General features: G+C 41.9%; 1 protein-coding gene across 7 annotated transcripts in view; it reads left to right on the top strand.

Annotated features, from left to right (window-relative positions):
• Positions 1-9,389, top strand: part of CCDC77 (coiled-coil domain containing 77) — a 42,225-nt gene extending 32,836 nt beyond the window's left edge. For all 7 annotated transcript variants that reach the window (XM_087442924.1, XM_087442923.1, XM_087442928.1 and 4 more), the window contains 5 exons: positions 52-200; positions 5,159-5,378; positions 7,344-7,469; positions 7,570-7,722; positions 8,506-9,389. In XM_087442924.1, coding sequence (XP_087299050.1) covers positions 52-200; positions 5,159-5,378; positions 7,344-7,469; positions 7,570-7,722; positions 8,506-8,652 — 795 coding nt within the window. In that variant the 3' untranslated portion in view covers positions 8,653-9,389. The remainder of the gene's footprint in view (positions 1-51; positions 201-5,158; positions 5,379-7,343; positions 7,470-7,569; positions 7,723-8,505) is intronic.
• Positions 9,390-12,738: the final 3,349 nt, after the last annotated feature.

Raw genomic sequence — 12,738 nt, forward strand, 5'->3', positions numbered from 1 at the left:
TAAATGGAAGCAGGACAGGAGTGGCTACTTCCCTGCTTTTGGCCTTTCTAGGTGGAAGCACTGCAGGCTCAGCTGGAAGAACAGACCAAGCTTTCTAGAGAGCAAGTTGAAGGGCTCATGGAGGACAGACGGATTCGCATTGAGGAGATACAGATTCATCAGCAGAGAAATCAGGACAAAATCAAAGAGCTTACCAAAAAGTGAGTGTTCAAGAAAGCTGTACCTAACAGATTTTTAAATTTTTCTGAATGGCTTAAAAGGTAATGGTCCCAGGGGCCGGCCCCGTGGCTTAGCAGTTAAATGCGTGCGCTCTGCTGCTGGCGCCTTGGGGTTCGGATCCTGGGCGCGCACCGACGCACCGCTTGTCAGGCCATGCTGTGGCGGCGTCCCATATAAGTGAAGGAAGATGAGCACAGATGTTAGTTCACGGTCAGTCCTCCTCAGCAAAAAGAGGAGGATTGGCATGGATGTTACCTCAGGGCTGATCTTCCTCACAAAACAAAACAAAACAGGGCCGGCCCCGTGGCTTAGCGATTAAGTACACGCGCTCCGATACTGGCGGCCCAGGTTCGGATCCTGGGCGCGCACCGACACACCGCTTGTCTGGCCATGCTGAGGCCGCGTCCCACATACAGCAACTAGAAGGATGTGCAGCTATGACATACAACTATCTACTGGGGCTTTGGGAAAAAAAATAAATAAAATTATAAAAAAAAAAAAAAAAAAAAGGTAATGGTCCTGTACTTCAGCAGCATAGCATCATGAAACTGAAAGGGACGTAGAAAAAATTGTCTGCGTCAGACACCCTGCTTCTATGTAGGTGGGTGTCCAGGCTTTTCCAGGAATGCTGTTCATTCTTTCCTTTTTTTTTTTTTTTTTGACATTTTTTTTCTTTATTGTGAAATTTTTGTTGTACATTGTTTGTCAGTCACATATAAATGCCGCACTTCACCCCCTTGTGCCCACTCCTCAACCCCCTTGCCCCTGGTAACCACCAAACAGTTCTCACTGTTTGTATTAGTTTATCTTCCACATATGAGTGAAGTCATGTGGTGGTTGTCTTTCTCTCTCTGGCTTATTTCACACTTAACATAATACTCTCCAGGTCCATCCATGTTATTGCAAATGGGACGATTTTGTCTTTTTTTGGGGGGGCTGAGTAGTATTCCATTGTATATATATACCACATCTTCTTTATCCAATCATCAGTCGAGGGGCACTTGGGTTGCTTCCATTTCTTGGCTGTAGTGAATAATGCTGCAGTGAACATAGGGGTGCATAAGCCTCTCTGGATTGTTGATTTCAGGTTCGTTGGGTAGATTCTTTTCTTGAAGAGCTGGTGGATATTCCACATGCTCCATTTAACCCATTTTCATGTTTTAACTTGATCTTAGTGGTTAAGAAATGTTCTTTTATCTACTGATACGTTATCTGACTCAATATAGTAGGGCTCTTTTCTTTTGTTTGGCCCTTTGTGAATATGGAAAAATATGACTTCACATACCTGTACAAAAAAAGCACAAGCTGTCTGTACTCAGTTTTTCCTCCTTACCCACCTGCCTTTCCTCTCCTCTCTGCAATCTCATTTCATCCCCTACATTTTCCTAAGCATGCCCTTTCTGAGGTCATCATTGACTTCTTAATTTCTGTGATCAATTATCTCTTTACAATCCTCACTGTAATTAGTATCTTTCTGTGTATTTGACACCTCTGATCACCCCCTCTTTGAGGGTAATCTCCCTTGATTTCTGAAGCACCTGTCTTTCTTGGTTCTTCTACCTGTCTAACCCTACTCTGCCTTCTGTGTGGTTCCAGTGGCCAGACCTGTGCTGTAAAGACATCTTCACATGAATATGCTTGAACACCTCAAATTTACCATGGCTGAAACCAAACTGTTTTTCTTTCCCAACAAGCATCCCCTCCCCCATCTCAAACCTACTACTTTATTCTTTTTTCCGTTTAGTTTCATGACATCGCATCCATCCAGTTTCCCAAGCTTGAAACCTCAGGATTATCTTCAGCTCCCCACTCTCTTATTCAGCTCCCCACTCTCTTATTCCTTCATATCCAAACCCTATCAAGTATAAGCCTGAGAAGCCTCTCAAATCCCTTCTCTGCCCTCTCATTCTTACTATATTGGTTCAAGGTACGTTCTTGTTTAAATTGTTGCAGCAATCCTACTGTTCAGCCTATCACTGGTCCCTTTGTATTTTACAGTCTTCCTCACTATTATGAGTTAGCTCTTCCATTAGGAGTTATCAACTGCTAAAAACATTTGATAACTCCCCATTTATCTTATGATAAAGTTCTGATACCTTAGCATGAATTATTAGGAACTTCTCATCTGGCACCAAAGTAACCTTTTCAGTCTCAGCTCCTCCTCTATTCCTGTAGTTCACCTTGTCCTTCAGCCAGACTAATAATATCTATTGTATGGAACACTTGATATGTGGCAGACACCTTGCTATGCAATGCCAGCCCTTCTCTGTAGACTTCCACAGGCAGAATTAAGTTTTTTGTCCTCCACATTCCCATAACCATTCACATGCCTCTGTGATGATTCTTATCACCACCTATTGTACTTATGTCTTTGTTCCCCCAGGGTCTTGGTGTAGCCTCTGTCCTAGCCTGTGTGCATAATGGGCACACAATAAACATTTGTGGATACTTGGTGATCCTTATCAAGTTGCATCTTACCGCCTCTGCTCTGTGTTAAACATCCTACATTTTAACACATTTTTTCATGTTACGTTATTCATCCCTTTATTGTTTTTTTTATTGTCTTCTCAAACTTTCTCGTGTCTCTTCCTCCATTTTAAAGTGTAGTGATTAAAATTGGACATGATACTCAAATTAAGATCTCAGACCAGTGCAGAGTGGAAAATGCCTTCTGGCCCTCGCAGGCTCTTTTAACATAGTGTAATGTGTTTGCATTTGGCCAGTACTTCTCCATCTTCATTTTTATTTTTAGTATTTTGTGCTTAAGCATAGCATCTTCACTTTTCATTGGATTTTAATTGTTTTTAAGGGAACAGTATTTTTCAATTGTCACAGTAATTTGTAATTTTATTTCTGTCTTCCAGAATATTAATACCTATCCTAGTTTAGCATCATCTGTATATCTGAGCACATGATCAGTTCCTTTCATTAGGTAGAGCATCCTAAGGATGTATTTTTTTTTCAATTTAATTTTATTTTTTTTTCCCCCCCAAAGCCCCAGTAGATAGTTGTATGTCATAGCTGCACATCCTTCTAGTTGCTGTATGTGGGACGTGGCCTCAGCATGGCCAGAGAAGCGGTGCGTCGGTGCGCGCCCGGGATCCGAACCAGGGCCGCCAGCAGCGGAGCGTGTGCACCTAACCGCTAAGCCACGGGATCGGCCCCATCCTAAGGATATTGAGTGGCATGAAATCCAAGGCCATTAATGACTGCCCTTTGGTTGTCACTTTCAGCCCATTTGTACGTTAGCAAGACCATAGTTTCCCAGTTTGTAATTGAGAACATAATAGAGTAAAAATAATTCACTGAGAGCAAGACATCCTGTGCTAACTGAATCAGTCTCCTCTTCATACACACACACATATACCTGAATAAATATACACGTAGATTAGTCTGGTGACAGTTACTGTACTTTGTGCCTAGTATTATGCTCTCATTTTCCCCTTATCTGTGTACCCTGTTACTCATGAAAAGAACTAAGTGGCTGGGCCGGCCTGGTGGCGTAGTGAAGTTCCCACACTCCGCTTTGGTGACCTGGGGTTTGCAGGTTCGGATCCCAGGCGCAGACCTACACACCGCTCATCAAGCCATGCTATGGCAGTGTCTCATGTACAAATAGAGGAAGATTGGCACAGATGTTAGCACAGGGACAATCTTCCTCAAGCAAAAACAGGAGGATTGGCAACAGATGTTAGTTAGCTCAGGGCCAATTTTCCTCACCAAAAAAAAAAAAAAACTAAATGGATCTGACGTTATTTATTCAGTGGAAAGCTAGTGATTGCCTCCTGATATTTAATACTCTTTGCAAACAGTTTAATCATTTGATACAGTATTTTTCTAGGTGTTGATGTTAAACTGATGCGTTGCTAACTTCTAGGGATATTCCTTTTTGAAGATAGAAACATCATTTGTCTATTCTTAAATCTCAATAGTTGGCAAGAATCTATTTAGTACCTTGTGTATGTCTAATAGTTGGTACTGTCCATGACAATCTGGTGGTGGCAGGGCAAAAATAAATGATAAAAAAGGTATATGCTTTCACTTAGGTTGGAAAGCATGCATGTTGACAGTTAAAACATGACGTAGTATATAAGCAAGCGTTGAATTATAACACGGGGTATAGATTTAAACTGATATAGAATTTTGGAGAATGGAGAAATTAAATGGGCTACAGTTGTCAAGATGACTTCATAGAGGAAGTGGGTCTTGAAAAAAGAACAGGATTTGCTATAGGGCAGTTTACATGTGGAGCACAGCAGAAACAAAAGCAAAGCTGTTTTTGACATTTTAGAACTTGTGTTAACCCTCAGTCAGAGCACCATGATTTAGTTCTTTTTTTTTTTTTTTGAGCAAGATCAGCCCTGAGCTAACATCTGCCAATCCTCCTCTTATTTTGCCGAGGAAGACTGGCCCTGAGCTAACATCCGTGCCCATCTTCCTCCACTTTATATGGGACGCCGCCACAGCATGGCTTGACAAGCGGTACATCGGTGCGCGCCCAGGATCCGAGCCAGCGAACCCCGGGCCGCTGCAGCGGAGCGCATGCGCTTAACCGCTTGCGCCACCAGGCCGACCCCATGATTTAGTTCTTTATTGTGAAGTCTAGTGCCTGGGAATAGTCCATACTTTCTCAGGGTATGTGTAAATATTTCTGTACTTCTTCTAATTATATAACCTGAAATTAGCACTCTGGGAAGTATCTGTAAAGACCAGTCTATGAAAGAGTGAGCATGCATAGATACATCATACTTTGTCCGGTACAAAAGTAAGATTGCTAGTGATCAGATTAGTATATTTTTAAAACTGCTAATAATAATTTACAGAATTTATCTACTGCACAATTTTTAAAGAACCTCTGTCTTCCCTTTGTTTGGAATAACTATATGTTATATGTGCTGTGTAAGCATCTTCATGTCCACATTTGTACTTTCTTTCATAGTCTCCATCACACCCAAGAACTACTCTATGAGAGCACCAGAGACTTTTTGCAACTCAGATTTGAAAACCAAAAGAAAGAAAAGTCGTGGATGCTTGAAAAGGATCATTTGATATCAAAGATTAAGCAATACAGGGTGCAGTGTAAGAAGAAAGAAGATAAAATTGGCAAAGTTTGGCCAGTTGTTCATGAGAGTCATTATAACCAAAATGAATATATTAAGGTAGTCTCCTTATATCTTACAGAATTTGGTTATTTTTATGGAAGAGTTGAAGGAACTCAGAGAATGCCAAAGAACCTAAGAATTGTCGTACAAGATCCATTCAGTCCAGGAAGTTGTTGTAGCAGCAACCTCAAGAAATAGGTTTCAAAGGGTAGTTCATGTTATAGTGTTTGGGGATTTAGAAAATTAAACTGGGGGCTGGCCCAGTGGCATAGTGGTTAAGTTCACTTGCTCCGCTTCAGCTGCCCGGGGTTTGCAGGTTCGGATCCCGGGTGTGGACATCCGCGCTGCTTATCAAGCCATGCTGTGCCGGCGTCCCACATATAAAACAGAGGAAGATGGGCACGGATTTTAGCCCAGGGCCAAACTTCCTCAGCAAAAAGAGGAGGATTGGCAACAGATGTTAGCTCAGGGCTAATCTGCCTCACAAAAAAAAAAAGAAAGAAAAGAAAATTAAACTGTTGATTGATTCATTCATTCATTCAACAAATATTGATTGCACTTCTACTGTGGGCTAGGCTTTGGGGCTACAGCAGTAAATGAGCTAGAGTAAATGAGCTTCATGGCATTTATATTTTAATGGGTGAGAAAGAACTGAAACATTAACAAATAATTAAGAAAATGATAGGGGGCTGGCCCGGTGGTGTAGTGGTTAAGTTCACGTGCTCTGCTTCGGCAGCCCAGAGTTCGCAGGTTTGGATCCCAAGCACAGACTTACACACTGCTCATCAAGCCATGCTGTGGAGGTTTCCCACATACAAAATAGAGGAAGATTGGCACAGATGTTAGCTCAGGGACAATCTTCCTCAAGCAAAAGGAGGAGGATTGGCAACAGATGTTAGCTCAGGGCCAATCTTCTTCACCAAAAAAATAAATAAATAAAATGATAAATTATTAAAAAGTGGTATTAAGGAATTAAAAGGATTATATGAAGATTAAATGTAGTTGCTGGAAGTCTACTTTTGTAGGGAAGTACAATGACACTCTCTTTTTGTTTTTTTTGTGTGTGTGTGAGGAAGATCAGCCCTGAGCTAACATCCATGCCAATCCTCCTCTTTTTTGCTGAGGAAGACTGGCCCTGAGCTAACATCCGTGCCCATCTTCCTCCACTTTATATGGGACGCCGCCACAGCATGGCCTGACAAGTGGTGTGTCGGTGCACGCCCGGGATCTGAACCCGGGCCGCCAGCGGCAGAGCGTGCGCACTTAACCGCTACACCACAGGGCCAGCCCAAGGACACTCTCTTAAGTCTGATGTTTTTGCTGAGACCTGAAAAATGGCATTAAGCTTGCCATACAGACCTAGGGGAAGAGCATTCCAGGCAGAGGGAAGAACAAGTTTAAAGGCCCTGGGGTATGTTCAAGGAGAAGGAAGGATGTCATTGTGGTTATAAAGGAATAAGCAAGGAGGAAGTGGTACACAAGGAGGTTGTAAGGGTGGGCAGCAGCCAATTATGGATGGCTCTATAGGGCCTTCACATTCTTGGTAAGAATATTTAGCTCTAAACGTTGTTATGTCTGAAAGATTGTGTGTAAGGAAGTAACATGATCTGGTTTAAGTTTTTTAAAGATCATTCTGGCTGCTCAATGGAACATGTATAAGTGTTATGTTATTGTTGATGTTTCTTTCTCTTAAAGAAGAACTTCAGAAACGTGTCCCAGAACACATATTGTAATGTCTTACTTGGGACAATTCTGAGCTCCATTTTCTGACTCTTTTCAGAGCCAAAAATATTTGTTTTATTTTAAAGAATTTCTACTTTGTACACTTTAGAAAAGGCTAAGAGAATCCTTTAGAAATAGGAGGTTTTTAAATGTTCTTCAAAGTTGCTTGCTTTCTTGTTCTTTAACTCATTTTGTACTTTTGGAAATCCTTCCTTTCCCTTCTTTCTTTATCTAAGTGCTATTTGAATTACCTAAATTATAGAACTGAATACTAATTTTTTTTTTCCTTTTGACTTGCAGTCCCTCAAGGATAAGTTAGTACAAGAGAAAAAGCTGTCCAACATGTACCAAGAGCAGTGCATTTCCCTAGAAGAAGAACTTTCCCAAATTCGTGAGGAAGAGGGAGTGAGGAGAGAGATCTTCAAGGTGCAAAGTTCTCTACCACCTGTGGTGGAGTGGGAAGCGCAGATGGCTCGGGAGCGCTTTGCTCGTCTTCATAAATGCCTTCCCATTTCCCTGTGTTTAGGATCGCACAAACAAGATGGGGAGGCGTTTACAGGTAATGACAAAACGCTATGAGGCCTTGGAGAATCGGCGTATCTTGGAAGTAGAAGGCTTTAAGACAGATATTAAGGCTCTCCGGCAGAAACTGAAAGACTTGGAACAAATGCTCTATAAGGTAAGTGCTGATCCCGAATTAGCAAAAGGGAGAAAAGGGGTGCAGGTGAGGAAACACGGTCATGAGGGCTCCTCAGAAGAAAGATGTCTGCTTCCCTGATGGTGGACACTAATGGTCACCATCCTCTCTAAGCCTCACTAAAATCGGTGCAACAAGTACATGCTAGAGGGAGGACAAAAACAGACTGATTAATTGAATGATTCTTTCATTATACTTCCATCTAAGCTAAACTTAACAGAAATTTTCATCCCTCCCAATTCAAGAAGTAGATTAAAAGAACTATGTCTGTTTTACAAATGGAGAAAGTGAGTAATTGAGTAAGAAAGTAATATTTCCCTATCAGACACAGCTATATTTAGAATCCAAGTTGCCTCAAGAGCCTTCTTAAAGAGATTTAACCAGTCATCCACATATCCTAAATGATCACTATGTTCCAAACAAGGTTAATTACACAAAGAAGAGATGCTTTCTTTCTTTCTTTGGCAAATTTACCAATAATGTTTATATTGGTCTCTTCTTTTTACTCATTGTTGTTTATTTATCTCTATCTCAAGACTCCTTTATTATGGTATGAGAAAGCAAAGAGTCGCATGCCTTTTCTGCTTGTAATTCTACTCTACATTTTCCTTCTTTTAGTTAGTCACTAAACAAGCTAAGGATTGCATTTATCCTGTATACTAAAAGTCTCATAAAAAGGAGCCAGCATAGCCTGGTCTTTATGATTGATTTTTCCCTGGCATATGCCATGATCATTTTTTCTTTTTCTTTTTTTTAAATCTCTAGGCAACACTTAATGCCCGGGCAAACCAGGATCTTGCCATTCTGTGTGAGGTCCGGGACAGCAATAGACGGGCACATAAGATACAAGGAGAACTGAAGAACCTCAAGTCCAAAGTATTTGGTCTAGAGAATGAACTTAGACTCTGTTGATGTTTACTTTTAGAAATGGCTCTTCTCTGGAATAGGTCTGCTTCCTGAAATCTGAGAAAAAGGTCATCTTCTCCCAGAAACTGTAGGCATAGAGTTGACTAGAGTAGTGGTATCCATTATTATAGAGACAGGGTAGAGAAGAATCAGAGACCACGCATAAAGCTTTTCTTACGTGCTAAGCTTTATCTATAGTTTTTGCTGTCCTATTAATCTTTTTGTTTTTTTGGTCTGGATCATAACCTGAATTACTTAGACATTTTCTCACATTTATAATGACAGCTTTTGTTTTTTTAAGAAGACGATGACGATGAAAACTTAGGAAGAAGGTATTTTTGCCCTGAGCTTGGCTGAGTGTCAGTAGGAGGAGCACCTTTCCTGAGGAGATAAAGGCATCCACGGAAGGTGCCTTCCTCCTGGGCAGAGGGAAGGCAGCAAACCGCAGATTGTCAGATGTGAAGAGGCAGTCATTTTGCTGTTGAAATTTTTTCAGTCGTGAGCTCTAGGGCCCAAGTTATATTTTTGGACACCCAGTCTCATGAAGTTTTACCAGAGGGCACTCAAGACCCTACTCTTAAGCAAAATCTTTATCTAGGAAAATAAAGGTGCCACTTTGGTAAGAGTGAGTGAAACTTAAATGATCTTTGTGTGAAAAGTTCAGTATTTTACCAATAGCATGGTTTTTTAAAAATAATGTATATATTTTAACTATTTTTCAATAAAATCTGTAAATGAAAATATTCTATTTGAGTTTTCTATAATTTCTTGTTAAAACACATTTATACTTTGTTAATGACTCAGTTTACTTATTTTTTCCATGGTCTCTGCAGTTCTATACAAGTATTAGTTTTCCTAAATGCGTCCCTTGAGCTCATCTGGTGTTGGAGGTAGCAAAGATAGTACAAAGGTAATGGCACCAAAACTTTATCCATTTGTCCATCTATATCCTTTTTTAGGCAAATGGCTGTACACTTGGCGCAAAATAATTGTATGTGTTCTGAGAAGTCAGTTTGTCTTAGCTTAGAATGGCATCATTCTGATTTTTCCAGGACAAAGGGAAGAACTCAGATTTTCGTATTTATGTTAAGGAAAGTCGTGGTTGAACTGCCAGTAAGAGATGCTACCTCCTTAAAAACCTATGATAGGGGCCAGCTCCGTGGCTTAGTGGTTAAGTGCACGCGCTCCGCTACTGGCGGCCCAGGTTCAGATCCTGGGCGCGCACCGATGCACCACTTCTCTGGCCATGCTGAGGCCGTGTCCCATGTACAGCAACTAGAAGGATGTGCAGCTGTGTCATACAACTATCTACTGGGGCTTTGGGGAAAAAAAAAAGGAGGAGGATTGGCAATAGATGTTAGCTCAGGGCCGGTCTTCCTCAGCAAAAATAGGAGGATCGGCATGGATGTTAGCTCAGGGCTGATCTTCCTCACAAAAAGAAAAAAAAAAAGCCTATGACAGCAGATCAGATTTTTTTTCGCTAATAAATTGGGATTGAAATTCTTACAGGGACCAGTCCTGGGCTTTAGAGGGATGTACGTAAGTGGATGGTTCTTCCTTTTGTCCTAACGCTTAAAGAACTGGCATTCCAGGACTGTTGCTGTTTTGATGCTGGGCAAAACAAAAAAGCTTTTTTTTTTTTTTTTTTTGGTGAGGAAGATCAGCCCTGAGCTAACATCTGCCAGTCCTCTCTTTTTGCTGAGGAAGACTGGCCCTGGGCTAACATCCGTGCTCATCTTCCTCCACTTTATATGGGATGCTACCACAGCATGGCTTGACAAGGGGTGCATCGGTGAACGCCCGGGATCCGAACCAGCGAACCCCGGGCTGCCGCAGTGCAGCGCGTGCACTTAACCGCTTGCGCCACTGGGCCAGCTCCCAAAAAAGCTTATTAAATCATAGAATTTCAGAGTAAGAAGGAATCTTAGAGATCATATAATTCCATTTTTTGATTTTATATATGACTCTGAGGCCTACCGCCTTTGACTTCAGCAATCAGTTGATAATGTTTCTAACACTCTGGCTTCAATTCCAATGGCATTCATCTTTGTATTAACTACCCAGTAGTATAGCCACTCTCTAAACTTATCATCTTAAAACTACTCTGGCACCAAGAAGCAGTATAGAGGGGCTGGCCCTGTAGTGTATTGGTTACATTCGCACACTCCTCTTTGGTGGCCCTGGTTCGCAGGTTCAGATCCTGGGTGCAGACCTACACCACTCATGAGCCATGCTGTGGTGGCAACCCACATATAAAGTGGAGGAAGATTGGCACGGATGTTAGCTCAGGGCTGATCTTCCTCAGCAAAAAAAAAAAAAAAAAAAAAGTAATAGAGTAGTGGAAAGAGCATGGGCTTTGAAGAATCACAGATGTAGATTCAATCATGCCTCTTACTAAAACTCTCAGGCTCTAGTCTCTTCATGTATAAAATAGAGATAAATGTACCTGCTTCAGCAGGGTTATTGTGAGGATTAAGAAAGAGAAAATCAGGGGGCCAGCCCCGTGGTGTAGTGGTTAAGTGCGCACGCTCTGCTGCTGGCGGCCCGGGTTCGGATCCCAGGTGCACACTGACACACTGCTTGTCAGGCCATGCTGTGGCGGCGTCCCACATAAAGTGGAGGAAGATGGGCAGGGATGTTAGCTCAGGGCCAGTCTTCCTCAGCAAAAAGAGGAGGATTGGCACGGATGTTAGCTCAGGGCTGATCTTCCTCACAAAAAAAAAAAAAGCCAACACAAAAAAATGGCCAAGGAATCTGAATAGATATTTCTCCAAAGAAAATATACAGGTGGCCCATAAGCACATGAAAAGGTGCTCAACAGCATTAGTTATTAGGGAAATGGAAATCAACAATGAGACATCACTTCATACCCACTAGGATGGCCATAATAAAAAGATGCTAAGTGCTAACAAGGGTGTGGAGAAACTGGAAGCCTCAGTTACTGCTAGTGGGAATGTAAAATGGTGCTGCTGCTTAAGAGAACAGTCTGGCAGTTGCTCAGAAAGTTAAACATAGAGTTAACGTGATTCAGCAATTCTACCCCTTAGGTATATACCCAAGATAAATGAAAATATACATCCACACAAAAACTTGTACACACATGTTCATAGCAGGGTTATTCATAATAGCCAAAAAGTGTAAACAACCCCAATGCCCATCAACTGGTGAATAGTAAACAAATTGTGGTATATCCATACAATGCAATATTGTTCGGCCATAGAAAGGAATGAAGTACTGATACATGCTGCAATGTGGGTGATCCTTGAAAACATGCCAAGTGAAGGAAGCCAGACACAAAAGGTCACGTATCATATGATCCCATATACATGCAATGTCACAATAGGCAAATCTCCAGAAACAAAATGTAGGTTAGTGGTTGTCAGGAGCTGAGGAGAGGGGGGAATGAGGAGTGACTGCTAATGGGTATAGGATTTCTTTTGGGGGTAATGAAAATGTAGAATTAGTGGTGATGGTTGCAAAACTGAATATACTAAAAACCACTGCATTGTACACTTTAAAAGTGAATTTTGGGGCCGGCCCTGTGGCTTAGCGGATAAGTGCATTACCTCCGCTACTGGCGGCCCGGGTTCGGATCCCGGACGCGCACTGACGCACTGCTTCTCCAGCCATGCTGAGGCGGCGTCCCACGTACAGCAACTAGAAGGGATGTGCAACTATGACATAACAGCTATCTACTGGGGCCTTGGGGAGAAAAAGGGGAAAAAAAAGGAGGAGGATTGGCAATAGATGTTAGCTCAGGGCTGGTCTTCCTCAGCAAAAAAGAGGACTGGCATGGATGTTAGCTCAGGACTGATCTTTCTCACACACACACAAAAAAAGTGTGAATTTTGTGTTACGTGGGTTATATATCAATTTTTGTTTTGTTTTGTTTTGTGAGGAAGATCAGTCCTGAGATAACATCCATGCCAATCCTCCTCTTTTTGCTGAGGAAGATTGGCCCTGGGCTAACATCCGTGCCCATCTTCCTCTACTTTATATGGGATGCCACCACAGCCCAGCTTGACAAGCGGTGTGTCGGTGTGCGCCCAGGATCCGAACCCACGAACCCCAGGCCACCCCAGCGTAGTGTGT

This window comes from Ceratotherium simum, chromosome 17, assembly GCF_057802395.1.
Source record: "Ceratotherium simum simum isolate JZ-2026a chromosome 17, ASM5780239v1, whole genome shotgun sequence".
Lineage (NCBI taxonomy): Eukaryota > Metazoa > Chordata > Mammalia > Perissodactyla > Rhinocerotidae > Ceratotherium > Ceratotherium simum.